The 21617-nt window shown below is 39.6% G+C and overlaps 1 protein-coding gene across 2 annotated transcripts; it reads right to left on the reverse strand.

The window, feature by feature from the left end:
* Positions 1–2947: 2947 nt before the first annotated feature.
* LOC124998341 (globoside alpha-1,3-N-acetylgalactosaminyltransferase 1-like) lies at positions 2948–16794 on the reverse strand. 2 transcript variants are annotated; one of them, XM_047572657.1, is made up of 12 exons: positions 16578–16794; positions 16300–16418; positions 15850–16074; positions 13118–13153; positions 9075–9119; positions 6131–6187; positions 5482–5514; positions 5252–5386; positions 5038–5170; positions 4743–4938; positions 4397–4616; positions 2948–4323 (listed from the first exon to the last, which is right to left on the reverse strand). In XM_047572657.1, the coding sequence occupies exons 3-12, from the start codon at positions 15906–15908 to the stop codon at positions 4185–4187; spliced, it is 1053 nt and encodes a 350-aa protein (XP_047428613.1). In that variant the 5' UTR covers positions 15909–16074; positions 16300–16418; positions 16578–16794; the 3' UTR covers positions 2948–4184. The 2 variants fall into 2 exon arrangements, with proteins under 2 accessions (XP_047428613.1, XP_047428612.1); XM_047572656.1 differs by having other exon boundaries at positions 16300–16794.
* Between the last annotated feature and the right edge of the window lie 4823 nt (positions 16795–21617).

A 21617-nucleotide genomic window follows, 5' to 3' on the forward strand; every position in this document is an offset into this window, starting at 1 on the left:
AATGTAATTTTTAGTCAGTTAAAATTAAGTGATTTATTAAGTGAAATGGAATGAAAAAACAAACTTGATGCAGTGGTGTGACAGTATGGATGTGCTCTGTTTGAATAGAGTCAGGCGTCAGGCGTCATGCAGCAGGTACCACGTCAACCATCCACCTCTGCAAGTCAGCATGAAGCAAGTGAGTTCTGTAATTAAATGTTGCAGTCACATTACTGAACAATCCAACAGTTATTCCTAGGGCACTAAATTAGGTCCTGCCAGCCCTGTGAGCAGTCACATGAGGATGGTCCACTGAACCCTTTGTTGTTTGAGATTATTATAGCGTATAGCATGTGTGCTTTGGCAATTTACAGTGACGTTTATATCGGGATGATACGGTGCGCAATGTGATGTTAATCATTAAAATTTAAAACTATTGTTTTAAATCCTGAACTGAAACTTATTTGAAATACTTTACTGCCCCCCAGAGGCAGAACACACTCACTACACATCACAAGTTTCTCCTGATCTTTGAACTTATCTAAACTGTCTTATCGTTTAAGTTTATTTTATTTTTAATTTCATTCATTATTTGCTACATGTTTTTTTTTAATTCTGTCTGTTTTGTACAGTTATTATTTTTATATATCTAAGTGATTTTATCTGTAGTTGAACTTTATTGTTGTTGCACTATAAATTATTTTTTGAAACCAAAAATCAAACGTTGTTTGTATATTTTAACTGATTCCGAGTAGTTTTGACTGGGCTTGTTGCAACAAACATAGTATAATTTCAGCATGTAACACATACATTTGTGTAAAAACATGTCAGACTGACAATAGGATAATCAGAGCTGCAATGAGTGTACAGTAGGTGTGCGCATGATCAACAATCCATATTATTGGCAAAAGTGGAGGACCTCAAAATCAAATTTAGCTTAGGGTCCCATGGAGGCAGTTCATCACCTGCGGTAGGAGCTACAGGACTTATTCTCTCTTATGTCTGGGAGCAAATATGTTGAAAGTTTGATATAAACTGGCGTCTAATGTCTTGTACAAACAGTTGATTTATGATTATGATTCAAATGTAATTTGTATTTGTTACTATGGTGTATTTTAAAGTAAACGTTTTAAGCTTAACATGGCCTCGTTATTTTATCATATCTTATTTTACATGTAATATGTAACCAAAAAAAAATCACATTATTATAGCATAATGATCAAAGCTGTGTGTGTCTTTGGCAATTTACAGTGACGTATATGGGGGTACAACAGGTGCGCAATGTGATGTTTATCATTAAAGTCTAAAACTAAGCTATTGTTTTAACTGAAGCTTACTTGAAGTACTTTACTGCCCCCTAGAGACAGAACATACTCACTAGACGTCACAAGTTGCTCCTGACATTTGAACTTATCTTAGCTATCCTACCGTGTCATGAAGAAGTCAGCAAAAACAAGATGTAATAAATGTTGTGTTAAAGCTGTTAAAGCTAAACCACATTAGGCCTCAACATTTTTTTTTTTTTTTTGTGAAAAATCAGCAATTTCTGCAGTCCTCATATATATATACCAGGCATGTCAAACTCAGTTTGGCTCTGGGGCCGGATCCAGACTTTCTGTTCTCAGGTGGGCCGGATCAGTAAAAGAATGTCAACTCCAAATATTTAGCTTTGTTTTTCAGTACTATGCTTTATCATTCAGCCTACATTTGTAGCCTACCCTACATATTATAATCACGGATGACAAGGGATCTTTTCTAAGCACAACACATTTATTCAAAAACAATGGGAAAAAAAATGATTTTTCATGTTTGGCCGTGAATGTGTTAACAACTGGTTTATTTTAACAGTTGAGTGAATGCACTTTTACACCTGAACCAACTCACCACACTAAACAAACTCAAGTGGGAGCTATAAAAAAAAATATATTTTCGCCTTAATTGTCATACTGCTTTGAAATAAATGAAAAAAGAAATACAAAATAAAATAAAATAAATAAATAAATAAAAAAGTTATAGCAGTGCATGGGCAATAGGATTAGACTACATCAGATCAAACTACTAGGCTGGGCCTACTCAGGCTGAGAATATACTGCACAATATTAATTGTCTTTAATATGACATACTTGTCTTTATGATGAGTGGCGCCGAATATTAAACTCTTTGAACACTGCAACTTGCTGATTGCATACCAAGCACACTGGTTTTGCATTCACTTCTGTGAATAAATACTTCTCGGTCCATTTCTCCTGGAAAACTCTGCACTCCGTGTCCACTCTTCTTTTTTTTGACAGTGCCATTTTGGGAAGGGTGTGTTGACCGATAACTTGTTTAGTAGTGGTGAATGGTGAAGCAAGATTGCCGGTTTATTTTTACTTGGACACATCACGTTGCGAATGTTTATTTCCTGTGACTAACTCGTGTCAGTGCCGCATGCTTGACGTGAGCGCTTTTACACATTTACTGCCCTCTAGCGGCCGGAGGGAGCATTTGGTTTGTATTTATTTTAAAAAATCACAACTTTTAATAGAAATTAGCTAGAGACTCGCTTCTTTTTTTGACATACTCAGAAATTTATGCCGGGCCGGATTAAATGACTCAACGGGCCGGGTCCGGCCCGCGGGCCGTATGTTTGACATGCCTGATATATACGGTCTTTATTAAAATGACAGCCATTCACACTCGAGGCCAATTAAGAATCACTGAATTAGCCTAATGTGCATGTCTTTGGACAGTGGGAGGAAGGTGGAGAGAACCCCCGCAGACACAGGGAGAACACGGAAACTCAGAACACAAAAAGGCCCAAGTGGGTGGATTCAAACACACAACCCGCTGTGAGGCATCAATGCTAGCCACCTCAATCAAACTGAATTATAATTTTGTACACATTTGATCAATGTATTATTTCTCCTCGTCCAGAGTTTATGCAATATACTGTGTATTGCTTTACATGCAGGAAATATATCAAAACTGAAGTGCCATGTTTTATTGTGTAAAATTTCTCATGGAAACAAAAACCCGTTGAACCCGTTCTTTCATAAGATTGCTTGGTTTTGATTCCAAAACATTCCTAGAGTACCTGAACTGATACTCAGCAGTGCAAAAACAGTCAGACAAATTACAACACAAGACCACATTCAAACAGCTGCAGCTGACCCCAGGTAGATACATCAAGACCAAGAAACAAGAAGAAAAACAATCATTAGAGTTTTCATAGGGTACCCTTCAAAGACAAAACTGTGCATCTGAACCCATGACCACTATCAGCTAACTAGCTACCTAAGTAGATTATCTTTAACCTGCCTTAAAAAAACACATATTCTAATTTAATTACTTCATGATTAATTTAGCTAAATGTATCAGATTACATTAGAAGACCTAACATCATCAATAATTAGCATAAAAAAGGTTTCACCACAATATTTTGACAGGCATTATATTTGCAAATCTTTGCAAATCGTTTTTTAGTGTTGGTCAAAAAGAAAACATACATCTAGAGTGCCCCAGTTAACACGCTTATTCAATCTGTATTATAAATGCAAATGTACAGTATTTACAAATTAGCTAAAGTCATACATTGGAAGAGTGGTTTAACCTCATAGGGCCTGATTTGCTAAAGGTTTGTGTGTGCAAAAACTTACACAAACGTATGACGAAGCTGATCTACTAAGGGGGAGCAAAGAGAGCTGCATTAGTCAAACAGGCAAAATAGCGCACACAGTCCATTTAGCGTGTTTGGCTTATGCAGATATGGGCATTTCTGACAGAACTCAAAAAATATTGGGCAGAGAAGATGCAAAAAGATTACTTGGAGCATGTAGTGTGATTTACCAACGTTGATGTCTGAACACAAAACCTAATTAATGCAAGTCCCCTATGTTTATTGGGCTAATTCTGGTTAAAACTATTCTTCATCATGTACCGGCTGTCTAGAGAAAGTTGTAGCTTCAGTCACACAGACTGAATTTAGGACAGATTATTTGGCTCACTGTTCAAGTACTACATGTTAGACATGTTCAGTAGGGGTCCCAAGTCTGGAAGATTCAGTAGTGACAATGTGCTAAGGCAGTTAGATCTCCTCCAGGTGAATTGTAGTTAAGGCTTGGTTGTAGAAAGATGCAATTCACATTCAGATGTGTGCTGAGGTATCGTGGGGCTTTTTACCAAACCCTGTCAGTAATTTTCAGTCATGTTTGGGTCAGTCTGGTTCAGTTCGGTCGGATCTCTTCATAGTTCTTGATGATTCCAGAGAACCTTATGACGTGGATTTCAGGGTTTATGGCTTTGAAGTCCTGCCACAGGTACTCAGGGGACAGGACCTTGGTGGGCTTGTTGACCCACATGTACCTGAATACACAGAAGAAATATGGTCATCACAAAATACAACTATGCTCAACACCAGATCAGTGGTTCTGCCTACTTGTTCAAGTGGCTCTCCTCCTGCCAGGCAGCCTCGATGCCTTCCTGGGCATCGGCCTCAAAGTTCTGGCGGCAGGTTTGGGCAAGCCGGAGTACTTCCTGCAGGAGGCCCCCAAATGCACCCCCACAGTAGTAGAAGTCGCCAACCTCAGGGGCCAGGTAGGCTCTGGAAGCAGATCTCCGCTCATAGGGGAACTTACTGCGGTCATCGCGGTAGTAACCTTAAGGCATAAGTAGGATTGACATCACACAATGTTATCTTCACCCAGACAGTTCATTGTCAGTACTGCAGACATCACCTCACAAAACCTGTGACAATATTTGGCTCTGCAGGGCCGTCAACTGACCAGGATGAAGCACAGCGACCAGTCCACCCAGTGACTCGGGTCCCCAGGGGCCATGGAACTTTGAGTCGACGTCCAGACAGAAGATGTAGTCGGTGTTGCCGTGAAGCTTCTCCTCTATCAGCATCTGAATGAGCTCCATCCTGCGAGCCGAGATCTCCTGCCAACGTTTTGAACTGGCCACTGAACGCATTGTTAGCTGAAAGAGGGAGAAGCACATCTCATCAAACATTCAAAACTAATACTTATGTTAAATAAGTAGGTGACATGGCTGACAGCTTAGAAGCTTTTCGTTTACCTGTCTGTCAGGGCCCATTTTGACTTTGGGAACATCATTTGGCTGGTCTGTGAACACGTAAACGTGCACCCTGAAACCAACAAAGAAGTACTTCTCTGCCGTCTCCAGGAAGTCTTTCAGGAACCTGATGTACCTGTACACAAGGCCAGGAAGAGGGATTTACATCCAGGTAAAAAGCTCAAACCAGAAACCAGTGTTGTGATTTCAGACTTACTTTCCAACTGCAAACACAGTGACTGCAATGCTGATGTTCTTTGGTTTGTAAATGTTCTCCATTAGAAGGGGGTTAAAAGTTCCCTCCCAGACGATTGGAGCCAACCAGGGTGTCACCGTCAACACGTCATCACGACTGTGGTGAGAGTCATCATCCATCAGCCATCATCATCCTCCTCTACATGTTTATTGTCAACATCAAAACATCACCAAAAAGTGAATGTTACTCACCCTTTCAGTATGTTGGGCTTTGGTACCTGCAAACTGAAACACAAAGTTTCCTCATCAGAAAACAACATGAATGCTATCAAACTTCAGACAATGGTTACTAACATTCTGGTTAGTTTGATCTTTGCTATTTTAGTGTACTGCAGAATCTAGATGCAGTAAGCTTCCCCTACAGCCAATGTCAGTGCAAGTCATTAATACTTGTGCACTCGTCAATCTGGCTCACTCTGCAACAAAACACTAGTTGGTGTTCATTGATCCAAAACAATCAAGAGATGGAGATGGAGATGGAGAAGTGATCGGAAATACTAAAGAGGTAAAACTAAATACTAAAGAGGTAAACCACCAAGCAGAGTTTTGGAGTAGCTCAACTTGCAAACAGAAAAAACACCTCCAGCTTTTAAACTGTGTATTAAATATCTTGAGAGAATTTGCCAACCTGCAAAAGGCTGTGCTGAGAGAAACATGAATGAAATGGACATTATGACTTTGTGACAGAGACCCAAGATTATGTTTAATATACTGTATAATGAAATAATTTGGAGAAGCATGTGCAGGCATACAAAGTTTGATCTGTGTGAAGCACTGAAAGAAAGTAGTGCTCTAGATGGAAGAGGTAGGTGAAGATCATGTTAATTATGAGAGAAGTTACCTCTCAGGGATCACTAAACGCAGCAGAGCATTGGTTATGACACCTTCAGAAGTTGTTCTGCAGAAAGCACAAAAACTTGCAATCAAACTCAACATCCTAATCAATCATGTAAATCAACTTGTGCCACATATGAGATCATGTCTGACTGCATGTTTGTGTGAGAACTGCTGATCAGCTGCTCCAATCAATCCATGAGGATTCAATTGGAGGAGCTGAAACAACATGACACCAGTGATAAAAGTACACAATAAAAGTAAAGAAATAATTAGGGGTAAATGAAATATTTAGAGATTTTTTTTCTCCACAAATTTAAATACACATAAACATGACTTCAGCATATTGTAGTGAATGGACAAATGGAGAAGCATGAGACAATCCTGGACCAATGACTGTATACTATGGACAAACCCATCGTGATACCCATTGGACTCTGAAATGCAATAATGAAGATTAACATGGGTGGAGCCTGCGGTCGCCATGTCAGACGTCGGATGTGACAACCTTTCAGCTGAGTCAATTTTGGACAATTTTAAATACTAATAATACCCGTCTGCCTTGCTGCAACTCCTACCAGATCATCCGGTAACTGAATTTGGAATTTTGTTTTAGATTAATGAGTGTTAATGTGTGTTAGACTGTCTCGTTGATGTTCCATGTTTCATACCATCAATGTTACGGTAACAACATTAATGACAGACTTGGTTTAGTTTGATTAAAAGTGTTGAGCTGTATTCAGTTATGTTATATTAGCGCATGGATCCAGACATAGCATTAGTCTACATTCTGAAACAAGGCTGAAGAACATGACTATCAGGACTTCTAATCAGGACAGAGAACACTTGAAAGTCATCATCACTAATTCCTTACGACAGCCCAGATGTATTAACTTTAGTGTGAGCGCATGTAGCATGAGCTAACATGGTAGTGAAGAGTTGGCTTTAGCTCTGCCCCAACATGACCCTTTTGCCCATATTTGTATCCGAGTGTGAGTGGAATAAAGCACATTCAAAAATGGCAACCACAGGCTTAATTCAGGCTTTATTTTTGAGTTTCAGAATCCAATGGGTGACGTCACGATGGGTTTGCCCTCAGTATATACAGTCAACGCGCATGCTGCAATATTATTTGAAATGAAGATACTATTTTGCCAAGGATATGGTTATTGTCCCCTTCAGATCAATAAACTCATTCTGATTCTGATTCTGTATATTCTATAGTGGGGGGTCTCTATTCCATGTCTGTATCAGATGGGGGTTACTTGGACTGAACAACACTGAAAACACCTGCATTAAACCGTGTGGTAAAATATGGTAAAACTATTCTTATGGGTGAATACAGGTATTTCTGAGGCTCAGTTGACGGGTACATAAGGGTGTTTAGCAGTAAGAGAGAAGCCACATAGGAAATCTAAGCATTGTGCTTAACCTTCAGGCAACTTTAGGGACATTTTTGTCCATTTGGGCAAAAATTTCATCTTTGTTTTGGCTGTGTTAGTGCATATGGCACATTTTTTTGTTACAAACAAGTCTATCTCTTCAATTTTGAAAGTAAGATGAGGAAGCAGAATGATCTGACCCCACCACAAAGCCCATGTCAGACGCTCCATCTGAGGATGTTTCACTTCCCTTATTTTCTCTGACAGTTACAGGCCATGTGTTTTCATCTTGCTCCTTGGTTGTCAAAGGAATGAAATGACAACCGAGCTCAAAAAAACAGTTTGTCACACTCCAGCCAGGTGCTTTCTTCACAGTGAAGTGCAATAGGAGAAGGGGGCTATGTTTTTATTTTCCTGAAAAAAGAGTTTATATATGGCTTTGAATACACACACACAAACATAGACACACAGATGCACACACACATCTCATAAGTACACTTATAGCCACTTACTCACAAAAGCGAATGAAAAAACATTTTATGCATTGTGGAAGTGAAGTTACCAGTAATCATTCATTCAAAGAAAGAATGGTTTGCAGTCTGTTCTTCTTACTGTGCTATTTTAACCAGAAAGATAATGTTCCTCTTTAGGTTATTATTATCCCCTTCTTAGCATAGGGTTAATGGGGAAATGGCTGATTTTAGTGTTGAACACTAAAAAAGACAAATTTGATTTGAATTTTTCTAACACAAATAACCCTAATATTGCAGAATGTATGATTTTATTGTGTCATGGATGAGACATAAAAATGTAGTTATAATGGAAGTCAATGGGACATTTGTGTCCGCTAAGGTGACAAGAGGGTATTTAATTTTAAATCTGATGCTACACAAAAACTAATGATGCAATCAAGTCAATATTTTAGATAATCTTGGTCATACCTATGAAAAAAAACAACAACAGCAACTTCAAGTAATCAAATTGGCATTGAAAGGATTAAAATACCTTAAAATGATATACGTTTTGTAAAGTGCTGAAGTGGTTTAAGAGATTTCTGCAGAAAAGAATATTAATCAGTTAAGTTTTTATAGCAGCTTTTGGACATGGACGTTTTTGTTCGCTAAGGTTACAAGAGGATAGTAGATTAACAGATGCCTGAGGATTAAATAAAAAGCTACTAAGCACTAACCACACTAGTCTTGAGATTAGTAAAGTTGACTGCTAAGATGGCTACACACTTAAGAGAGGATGTGCCACATTAGTTTAGCTAATTCTGCTACTGTGCGCATGGAACGATGAACACAGTTAAAAGTTTCACATTCACAGTGGGCAGTTTCATTTCTTTGCAACTTCCTGCAGTTTAACTGTAGTCAGGTACTAATGCAATATGCGGTGTGTGGTATGTGGTGTGTGTTACTGAGAACAGACAAATGTAGCAGTCTGTAGCACAGAGGCTCAGAGTCCATGACAAAAGACAGTCAGGGGAACGGGCATACTGTGTGATAAGGGTGAAGCTGAGAAAGCTTTAAACCAGCAGCAAAACAAAGCAAAACAAATAAAGTTACTCACCTGCACGTTTCGGTTTTGGCTCTGTCCAAAAACAAAATGTTGTTTCTGCAAAACACAAAGGATCACTAGGAAAGTTTAGTGATAAGTTGATCAGGAGAAATCATCAGCATCTGTCCTGACAGTTCCTGATTGTTCACAGAATTAGATTCTTCTTTAATACTTAATACTTTAATAGTTCAAATATCTTTATCTTTAGCAAACTCTGGACCGGATGCGTGAACAATTTCAGCCTTGAAAAAAAGACAGCAAAAGTGCATTTCTGAAAAGTTTCGGAAAAGCTCTGCATCATTTATTCAGTATAACAAATAAATGCAAGATTCCCAGTACACGCTAAAAGTCAGATATGATGTACTCTCAAGAGGCTTGTTCAACTAAATCAACCTGCAGCCAACCGAACATTTTCTGGCAAAGCAACACTGTAACAGTGGTGAATATGGCATATCCAGTTTCCTGTTCTAACAAAAACAAGACAAACAAGTTTCTGCATATTTTCAGATTACTTTAAACGCCCTTTGGATTACCTTGACCTTGCTGAATCTTTCACGGCTTATGTCTCATCTTCAGTGCACCAAAGTAAACTTTGATAGCAACAGCAGTTTTCAGACAACCTTAAAATTTTATACGATCTCAAATATTATCATGTGAAATACTGTGTAATAATATTTTTTGTGTTTCAAAATGCGTGCCTGCATTAGACAGACACAAACAAATACAAATTATATTTATTTTGTTTGTTTACAAGAAAAACTAACAAAACTAACTTTTGACAGTTTCGATATGTCAGTTCTCAACATTGTTGGTATTAAAATCAAAAAATAACAGAGAAGGTGCTCAAAACTGAACAAAAAATAAATGCACTTTGAAACAGACCGTTTGATAGTCCACCAGATTTTCAATGGAGCTCATGTCCAGGGATTGAGCTGGCCACTCTAAGACCTGGATATTGTGCTCCTGTAGCCAAGTTTTACTGGAACCGGGTGTGTGGCGAGAGGCATCTTGTTAAAATATCTAGTTTCAACCTTGACGGAACAGTGCATATACAAAAGGGAGCATTTGGGTTTGGAGAATGACACAGTATCTGGCAGAGTTCAATGTACCATCACAGACAGCGAGATGACCAACACCAGCAACACTCAGCATCCCCAAACCATGATACTACCTCCACCATTTCTGACAGTAGGCACTGTACATGCTCTAAATAATGCTTCGCTGGGCCTTCTGCGTAGCCTCACATTCCATAACCTACTTGTGGCTCAGACCGAACCACGTAACAACAACTACAACTACTCAGCTAGCCTTACCTTTAGCATGCTCCCCATCTAGCATGTTTCCTCCTTGGCCACAATCCCTCACTTGCTTGCTCTGCTGCCAGAGACTTGTCTTTTATTGCAGCCCTTTTCTCCCATGTATGTCCATCTAGCACAGGAGAGCAATGGCAGATTTTGCCACAAATCCACGGCAACCCACCTCCGCCGGCCGCACACGGATGCTCCATCACCCTCGCTGCTTAGCTTCTGCTGCCATCTTTGCATGTTTGTTCTCTTGTGCTCATTAGCCTCCTCAAATCTGTCTTCCCACAGACACTAAGATCAATAAAACACACTACCTTCTCTGGTTCCGGCACAACAGCAGGTCCGGCCATAGCCGGGAGTTAACTATCTGCGCTGTCATAATCAGCTGCCCGTATAAGTTGGCCCTCATCTCCCAGGCTCTGCCCACCCTTAGCTGCCCGGGGCTATGCCTGACCCTCGCCAGTCTGGCCTTTTCTCCCTCCCGTACGAACGTAACATGCCTACTCTCCTTTGTAGTAGATAAGGAATTTAGTTCTACCCGGGTTTCACTCAATTGCAGTTGCTAAGCATTTCAGAACCTGGTTGTGACGTCTTGAGATAGGCTAACCCTGCAACCTGTCAGAATGGGCAGTGGGCAGCCAGCATCCTCCGCTAACCACTGGTTTAGGTTCTGGGGAGATGGTGGCACATCATAAGCAGCCCCTGTCATATCCTGCTGGCCTCCATGCTCCACAGCTCTCTCCAACTTCAACTTTCTTTTCTCTACACTCTCCTAGTTCACCCACTGTCCTTACTTGGGTTCTAACACTGCCTCAGTGTATCTTACTACTTTCTCTTGCTTATCAATCTCCTCCACTACCATCTTTCTTTTTTCTGCTACTGATGCCTTGCTCCGGAGAGGTCTCTCTGTACACAGGCCCAGGCCTGTACACCCTTGCTGTGCTGCATCTTTCGGATTCCAGTTTCTCATTGTTTTAGTAGTGGGCGGTGAACACAAAACCACAGGCTCTTTCGACTGAGTGAGAATCATGCTTCCTATTTTGTTTTCATATTATAGCTGAAATTAAACAAACACAACATTCAGTGTGTGTGGCTTTGTCTTTTCCTTATGTCTCTTATTATCGAGGCACTGTAAAACAGCAACCCTCTAAATGTTACGTGGCCAAAGGGTGATATTACACTGTTGTGAAGGGAAGTCAAGACAGTTGGCTTCCCTTGGTGAAAAAAAAAACAAAAAAAAAACTAATCAGGTGAAGTTGCTGTCAAACATTGCTCAGTCATGTCTCACCCAGATGAGAAGGGTGAAGAGGCCCCCAGTGCTGCTCATAACTGTCTCAGATACCCAGTTCTACAACCTCACCAACTGTTAGCCGTTAGTTCCGATAGTCCATAATCCCGGAGGTAATAAAGTGATTTACACTCTATCCCCTCCAGTTTGTTCCCCAGGATATCAGGAAGTCCAGTGTGCTGTTACCTCTTGTGGAACAGTCAACATATTGACATATTGATTGGTATGTTGTGTCTGTACTCTCGCAACAGTCTCATAGATGCTTCCAGTTTGTCGCAGTTATTTGGCAAGGAGTTAATGTTTCCCATGGGACATGGCTTGTATCTCGTAGCCCTTGGCATATTCTTTTGTAGAGCCAGCAGGTCAGTATTGGAGCATTTAGTGAAAAAGTATTTTACAAAACTGCCTCTACAGGTTCTGATTAGGTTTGTGAATGTAACTATTGTTATAGTTGGTTACGGGTGTGCATTTGAATAAGAGGGAGAGTAAATAAGTTATATAAATCAAGTCAAGAGGACAATACATGCATACGTGTGTGAGTGAGGGAGGGAGAGAGAAAGGGTGTGTGTCAGTATTCAAAGTGTCGGCGATAACAAGGATGTTTAAGTCCTGGTAAAAGAAAACTGGGCACTCTTATAGCTCATTCCATTACATGAAATAGAGACATACGGCATGATCTTTTATGCACTCCACCCCTCTTTACAGTTCTTGTTTAATTTGGCTTCCTCAAAAAGTCACCTGCAGCCAATCCACTGCAGGGCCCCAATTTAATTAAATTTAATAGTGACTTTAATACCAACAGTCACTATTAAATTTCACTGAATAAAAGCAGGCGCGTGTTACTGATCTCGCCGTGGTCTCACTATATTCAGATGCAGTCTGCTGATTGATGACAGACCTGTGTTACTAACATTTGCAGATCCGGGTTGTATTTTGATGATGAATGATATATAGGCAGGGAAAAACAAACATATATGAGGTTGTGTTGACTGACTCTGAGCACCCCCATCATTCATACCTTCAAGTGCAACAAGTCAACACAAGCCCAAGCTCCATTCTCCTTTAGGCTGACACAAAGGGCCGCGATCCCAGTAGTCAAATGAAAAAACTTCTTTTGTGGAAAAATGTTTTCAATGCAACCGAGTAGATCACGTTCTCTGTGGACAGGATGAATGAAGAGAGTTTGGCTGCTGATAAATTCTATCTCAACTCAACGCAACTCAACTTTATTTATATAGCACTTTTAGCAACAGCTACAGCCGAAACAAAGTGCTTTACATGGATAAAATAAGAGCATAAAACATAACACAATTAAAAGCAATAAAAGAAAAGAAAATAATAATAACAGCACCAAACGAGTGTAGACTCTCATGCTGGATTGAACGCCATGAACGCCAGAATCACACAGACTCTGTGCTGTGCAATGTTTTAAAACTAGATTGAAATTGAAGCATACGCGTTACCTGGTGTTTGGGGGTGAGGTGTAGAAAAACAGCATCCTACAAGATCAAACACACAAAAAATAAACCAATGATTAGTAATAGCAGAGAGCTGAACGACTTTAAATCAGCTGAACAATGGTTGCCCGGTCAACAGACTTCTGGCCTATGACTGCTATGGACCAGGTTAATGATTGTAGTTGATCTTGGAGCGGTCGCTGCTCTGAAGACTGAAGGAAAACAGACTCTATTCAGCAGATTAGACGAGATGTTTTTTTTTTTTCGGTTACACTTGGGTCGAGCCAGCAAGTCTGACAGAATCTGTCTGCTGCTTTCTTAGATCTCCTGAAGTAAGCGCCCCTTGCCTCGTCTCACCCTAAATGCAGATGTTTAAACCAGAGCACGTTCAGATCAGTTCAATCTGCGGCTCACCCGTGCACGATGACAATGCACGGAAGCCCAGACAGCAAGATCTCTGCACAGTGTCCTGTTACATGTCATATGCATGATCCTTTAAACTAGTTGTCAATGACGATGGTGCCGGATTTAGGATGAAATAAAAAGTTTGCTGTGGCAGTGGGAAAAAAAAAAAAAAAACGAAGACGGAAAGAAAAAAAAAACAGACAGTGGTAAAGCCAAACTGGCTGTATTCACTTAGCAGGTACTTTAACTATGGGGAAGATACAAACGAACAATTTTATTTTTTTTTTCTAGCATGACATTTGTGAAGGTTCATCCAGGTCATGCCAAATGCCAAAAATGGACATAGCATGATATTTCTTTATTTGTTCTTTATTTAGCTGTCTGCATTTGTAAACTCAGCCAGTATAGTCCCCTGTTGTCTGTGATCAAATCTACCATGGAATGGTATGTAAATGATGAAAGGAAATATTTTCATAGGGCCAACGTAGACACTAGAACAGCATCTGTAAGAGGATACAACACCAGTCAAGATCATCGTATCGTCGTGAACATCCGCCAAATGTGTTAAAGGCTGTTCAGACCCTCCATTAACATTTGACTTAAGCGATCCGACCGCAACAACTCCTGTGTTTAACTTCTCTCTGATCAACTACAATCATTAATCTGGTCAGTCATTAACACACATTAGATTATTTCACACTTCCCTGTTGTTGGTGAGGAACAGCAGCCAAATTGATAGATGTTTAATAAATGTCAGACAGGTTTAAAATTTACATATTAAACAGCCAACTCCCTTGTAGATCCTGTGATTTTGTTCACATAATGCATGTTGAAGGACAGAGAGGAGTCTGACGTAGGGATGTCAAGACAGGATCAAGGTGAACAAACAATATTACAGAGAGGCATATGGAGTTTATGACATCATAATAACAAGCCCATTTCCAAAAACGGTTGGTCAGGACATCCCTAGACTGGCACTTTCTATGGCACACAAGCTTCTCGATTCATTTTTTTTTTTTTTTTGGAAAAATGCTGCATGATGTCACGCCTCACCTCTCATTTTACCAAAGCAATACTTCAGCTTCTATAAAAGTATAAACTCATAAAAGGTTGATGTAACAGGATCCACCCGTCTACAAGAAAACTCATCGTGAAGAAACCGGAACATGGTTTGGAAAATCGACCGTTCTCACGGAACTGATGTCTGCTCTGTTTATTGTCAGCAGTCAGCACATTTACATTCCACGGAGAAAATCAAATAACTGACACGAACATATCCTCCTCCCCCACGCTAGGCAGCGATATTGTGTCTTTTTAGCGGGTTAATACTGTTAATACGGCGCCCTTTTGGTTGGACGTTTACGTTCAGCTCTTTTGATCTTGTACATAATGTGCACATGGCTCTGTTCACCTTCTTCTTCTTCATGCACATGCACACTGTCCAGTTTAAGTCCGATTAAGGTGTATACAAGCCGGTTAAAATCGATTTCCAACCACATTCCCTGGGTGTCTTACTAAGGAGAACTCCAATTTCAGTCGGAGTAATGTGTTTACATGCACTTAAGTTGCCCGTAAGTTACAGTCGGACTAAGGCAATAATCCGTCTTTTTCACGTGCATCTAAATGTAATAAAAAGTATTACCACAATGCAGAGCCTGAAACCTGTAAAGGAGAACTCGCAGGGCATGAATAAAAGATCAGCTCGGCGTGTCAATAACAGCCAGCCTCCACTGATACTGTAGCCTGCTACAAAAGAAAAGCTCTGGTCGCCTGAGGATAAGACCTACAGCAAACAAAGAAAAAAACACAGAAACAGAAGAAGGATTCCTCTCCTCATCACTTTGTGACACAGGTCTGCATTTTTCCACTTCACTTCCAACTTCCTCTCCTTGTTACAGTGTGGATTATTTTCCCGAAGCAATACACTAAATGATCAACCTATTTAAATTACAGTGGTTACAGGTCCCACCCACCTGCACTTTAAAAACTGTTATGTTATGAAAATCAGATGGCATCATCCTAAAAGTAACCACTTTAAATTAAGGATATTGACAAGATCACTGATTATAACAAAATAACTTGATTTACTAAAGCACGCAGCAGTATTTGTGTTGTTAGCGTCAGAATCTAAATGTAGAGGGAAAAAAAATGAGTTCGAGTTTCGTTCTCAGAGGTCTCAGACAGTTCCAGGAACTGAGCTCTGAACTGCGTAATACCACAATTCTAAAAAACATTAAAAAGAAAAAATATTTGGTGTGAAGGAGACCATTAACTTTAGAAAAAAAAAAAGATCAAATATTATTCTCTTAAATTAACTCTCAGAATGAACTTACGCCAGCAGCAGCAGAAGAAACATGAGCCCCAGCACAGCCGCAGTTTTGGGGTACATCATTCTCGAACTCTGGACGCAGACCAGGAGGGAGCAGAGGCACTGGGAAAAGGGAGACTAGGTCCAGCAGCTTAAGACCGGAGGGTTCTTATCAGATGTGTGCTCACTCACACCCTGCTGTACTTTGACGCATTTCAGGAAGCACAGAGAAACCAGCACTCTACACTCTCTGCAAACAGAGAGACAGAATGAGGGTGTGGTTAACAATTATATATAATTTCTCCTCTGTATCAAAGAAAGAACAGAAGCCTTTATCTCGTAAAAGGTTGCAAGGTCATGGTGTCCTTGCAGTGTCCAGAAAAGTGGCCCCACAGTATTTCATGAGCGCTTGGACCCATTAAATAAATAATTAAATAAATAAATAAATAAATAAATAAATGAAAAGAATACACACATGGGATCAGTTGTCGATCAACAGGGTGGAATGAAGCTTTGCCAAATCTCTTCCAGCAGGCTAAAACATTCTGATATTCGGATCTTTATCACCATCATCACTCCCGGTGAGCAATCGATCTGTAATAAAAGACACCGGCCTTGATCCATGCATCATCAGTCACAACCAGGAACAATTACAAGATCGATAACTGGTCGATGTGCAGAGGACCGCGAACAGCTGTGAGTCCAAGGAGAAAATGGTGGATTGTAAGGTAAGGTAAGGTGAGGAGTTCTCACCCCCTCCACCGGTCCGCGCGGACCTAACGACTCCTGATCTTGATTATCGACTGGAGTCGGTTTGGTCGATGGTTTGGAGCCGAGCAGACATCTGCCGTCAACAAACGCGACAAACACCGCGAAAAACAGAAGCCGATGCCAAACAAAGATCAACTCGCCGTGCCATGTGCCATCCCCTGCGGTTCGTAAGGTGGGGCGCTAACGGTCGCCATTAATATCATAGAGAGATTACCCGGTAACTTCCTTATCTTTCAAGGTCCGCCCCCTGATCCTCAGGTAACAGGGAGCAGGCTGAACGGAGGGGCACAGGTGGAGAGGGGTCCTTCATTTCCCCTTACATCATTTAATCACACTTCTTCACCTCATCATTTCTTCATCACTTCACCTTTTCACATCATTTATCACTGTTTTTTGTTTGTTTGTTTTTTTGTTTTGTTTTTTGTAAAATTACTGCTCAATTTCATTACTTCACCAGTTCATCAATTAATGTCACTTCATCGGTTCTCCACTTCTACACCCATCACCTCATCATCACATAGCATCATCACTTCGCTTCATCATATCGTCGTCGCGTCCCCACGACTCCATCAGTCAGCAGAAAGGCTCAAACATGACATTAACATCCTCGACCACTCGTGCTGACGTTAGCGATTTTTCCACCAAAGTCTGAAGTGATGAAATGTCCCCTATGACGATGACGGCGACGATCACTTTTCCTTATTAATGCCAGGCTGATTTAAAACAGTCACAGCTCTGAGGTCAGCAGATGACTAGTTTCGTTTCTGCCTGCAAATGTGAAAAAAGTTGCTTCTGCTGTGTGTTTTACATTTGCACAGTTAAGTGATATAATAAAAAACCCATTTGTTTAACTTGAATGACACATTTGCATTTAATGGAAGTGTCAGATAATATTTTCTACAGCTCTAGCTCCGCCATTTACCTGTTGCCCGTGTTAATCAGTTTTTTTGTTTGTTTTTTGTTTTTGTTTTTTTTAAAAAATGCGTAGGCTATACTTGGCAATTTTAAGTTAAATTTACTTCATGGTGGATTAAAATAATAAATATCAATTTATTTGTTTTTTCAAATATTTTTGTTCACTGTTTTAGGTAATTAATATATAAGCCAAATTCAGAAGAAACAGAAAGAAACAGAGTGAGTGAAGGTGATGATTTCATGTATCATGAATATGGAATTTCCCTGACAAAATAGAGGTCAACACATTTAATTTTATTCCCTGTCACTCTTTCCTGTGATGTTATACCTACTATGACATTTCCAAGGTCCTTCCAGAATAGTTTACACATAATAAACATTCATAAAACAAGGAAATTAAGCTTTTCTGCTCAGTTTTGCAATAAGATATGTTCCTCATTGTTGGTTGTGGTACACATGTCTCACAGGTGCAAGTGCTCCATCTGCTGGATATATGGAGACACCACAGTTTGAGCCATCTAACGTACGTGCAGCAAGTAAATTAACAATTTGTCATAATAAATATATTTCTAAAGGTGCTATTGAAATGAAATTTTCACTATGAGACTATGGAGCCCCGGAAGCTCCACCTGTGTCTGTGTGTGTGTACTTACCTGTGCACATCTCCATCCCTCATCGTTTGTTCTCTGGGCTGGCGTGGTGTTTGTGCTGCTGATCTTTTCTTTGTTTGGACCACGTTGTGGCTCTTCGAGTAAGTTTTCTTTTGGTGTTTTGTAATAATTTATCATTTTTGCGTTGATACAGTCTCAAGAATCAGAGACAACACGTATTAGCTCCCTTGGTAGAGTGGAACGAGGTATTTGGACCTCAGATTTGTGATATTGCTTTATTCTTGATGTTTTGATTTATTCTTATCTCTAGTGATGCCACTCACATCATTTTAATGTTTTATTCGAGCTTTAATGAAATTGTTTAATAGCCTAATAAAATGTATTTTTATTTGTTCCTTGGAATGGTGATAAGTTTGGTCCTTTTTGACTCTGTATTGTTGACTTATGAGAAAATGTTTAATGTGTATAACTGTTTTTTTTTTTTTTTTTTTGTATTCTTTCTGCATAGTCACAGTGCTGCATGCAAGATAATAAACCAAGACACCCGTATGAAACTCTCCGCCTCATTCGTTGAACCAAGCGTCCCCTACATTATCTGTTTTGGTTTCTTTCTATGTATGGATTACTTGGGTTGTTACCAACAGCTAGTGGAAATGTCATGTCAATAGCACCTTTAGAAATACGTTTACTATGAAAAATTGTGATGTGTTCCATACTTATTTTATCCGCTGTAATACCGGGGATCCACCTATTAACGAATTCCTTCCAATTCACAAACTCTGACACTTATGACTGATACTAGCCAGTGGCAAACTGTGCAACTCGCTTCACCTACACCTATGACTATAGTGACTGTGAACTTGCAGCGAGGACTGACACCGACAGTTACCTCCACATGTTCCATTACAGGGTTCAGCATGACTGGACCGTACATTGCCGGCTGATGAAAAGTTTCTGTGGGATCACTGGTAAAACAGCCAACAGTGAACTCAACGCCTACACTGGCAGAGCTTGAAGAAGGGGAACTCTCACATAGTGACAGCGCTAACGTCATTTACGTAATTTAATAGTTATAATATTGTGTACAACACATCAGTTTAACTCATGTTATGGTGTGGATTAAATTTGAAAGTAAAGTAGTAAAAAAAGTTTTTAAAAAAATCTAAAAATAAAACTCTAAAATAAGAGTTACAGAATTTGAGTATGAAACTTCTTCTGGTAATAATAATAATAATAATAATAATAATATTAAAATATAATAATATAAATATTAGTGAAATAGAGGCGGGTGTGTCTGAATGTTTTATACACCTCCAAGCAGGACATTTACATAAAGAAAATGCTGAAAGACAATGATCTTCATTCTCAAATACGCGTCAGACAAAACTGTCTACAGAATACATAACAAAGACTCATTTGGCTTGATTTCAGTCAGAAGAGGTTTTCTCATGTCGATTCATGATCGTCACGTCAACTAAAATTATTCTACTTGATATGTAGGTCTTTCCATTTACATTAAAAAAATTTTTTATGAAAAATGTGAATTATCCTCTTTGAACCATGATCTTTGAGAGTTAACGACCATTTCACTTAATAATGATTGAAATGGTGTTAATAGTGAGATAAAAACTATGTTTATTGGAATTTATTGATTGATTGATTGATTTCTGACACAGATATTTGTGTTTCGGGTCAGGAATATTATTGTTGTTCCTGAGAAACACATAACAGGAGGGTTAAAGACAGTGTATGATATCTAGACACTGTATAAAATATCTGAAACACTGTATTTGTAACGTATCGATAACATCAGTAGTTATTACTGTCATTATTAAATGAATTATACAGTTTAGTAGTAATAATTTAGATCAGGGGACTTCAGCATTTTTCAGGCCAAGGACCCCCGAACTGTCTTATTATCATTTTGCATCTAGTATTATCCTTTATCCCTTTACTTAAATGTGTTGAATTCATGTTAATGTGTATTTAAAGAAATTTTAATATGTGGGCCTTTAAAGACACAAAACCGTTTTGTTTTTTTGTTTTTTTAAAAAAAGCAACCAGTTGGGTTTTATTGTGCAAGATATATATCTGAATCTAATTTATCAAATACACAGATCAATTGATCAGTTTAGTTCAAGGGATATAAAGTTTTTGTAGAATCACTCCAATGATGGTTAGACTATGACTTATCAAAAACTCTTTACTTTAAACTTTAATGTCCACCTTGACCCCATTGTGTGTTCCGGAGCAGTAATTGGCACGATGCATCACGTTGCTCCCACCGCAAGTTTGGCAATTTTCACCAACTAGGTCTGCACGGATCAAGACAACTACTACTACTACTACCTACTACATGCTTGGCCACGCGCCAGTCACACTAGACACTACACTAGACATAACTCTGTCAACACAACTCATTAAAATACCTCATTCACACACAAACCATGTACATGACACCTGGCACACATAGCAGAAAGTATACACAACACACAACTCCACGAGAAACAATTACACAGCTCAACAGAATGCAGACCACGGACCCCACCATCAACAATAATACCCTGCATGCACTGAACAGCAGCCTCAAGGAACGAAGACTGGAGGACAGATTAAGAGACATGCCAGGAATTCCTGCACTGAGACGGAGACGAGACCCACACTGAGAGCATTAGGAGTGTCATGTATTGTTTGAGCGACATGGTTCAGTTAAATTTTATTTACATAGCGTCAATAACAATGTCTCAAGACGCTTTAAAAAAACAGGCGTGAAACCTCCAGAGCAAGAATGAAGGCAAGGAAATCCCAGCTATAGAATGATAATACAGATACGGGATATAGCTGATGATGAGACAGTTTGAGAGAATAAGAGGAATCATAGGCAGGTTAGAGCATTGTTCATTCAGGTAGGAGTGGGTAGCTGCAGGAGGCCACGAACACTGGGCGGGTTGATGATGGTTTATGAAGCTACACATGTCGGAAACTCCAGGCCAGAGACACTCACAAGAAGATGGGGGAGGAAGGGAGAGGAGAGAGGGAAACACAGTGCAAAACTAGCAACAGAGAAGAAATTAAGAGGATGGGAGCTGCATCATCCTCCAGCTAACTAAAAGTCTTAAGCCTGATATTAAAAGCAGGGAGGGTGTCTGCCTCATGAATCCAAGTAAACCTGCACTTTGAGATCAAAGTTATCTATTAGTATGATGTAGGAGAACATTTTATTTCTCCCCTGACCCACCAGGATGGGTCACTTCTTGGGACGGTCCATAATGGACAGGACTGCTGTTGTTGAAATTTGATAAAGTTATCCCCTGAGCGTTTTAATCATAAGTCTCCACCATGAAGCCATACTACCATCCAGAGGCTAGTTAAAGAAATGTCTTTAGAATGTAATCTTAACAAGTAATACTGTCATAGCGTTTTAATACTATATTCTGCAAAGCAAGACTGGATAGCCTAGCCCAAATATGATCTACCTTTCCTTCATCTTGATATT

Source organism: Mugil cephalus, chromosome 20 (genome assembly GCF_022458985.1).
Source record: "Mugil cephalus isolate CIBA_MC_2020 chromosome 20, CIBA_Mcephalus_1.1, whole genome shotgun sequence".
NCBI lineage: Eukaryota > Metazoa > Chordata > Actinopteri > Mugiliformes > Mugilidae > Mugil > Mugil cephalus.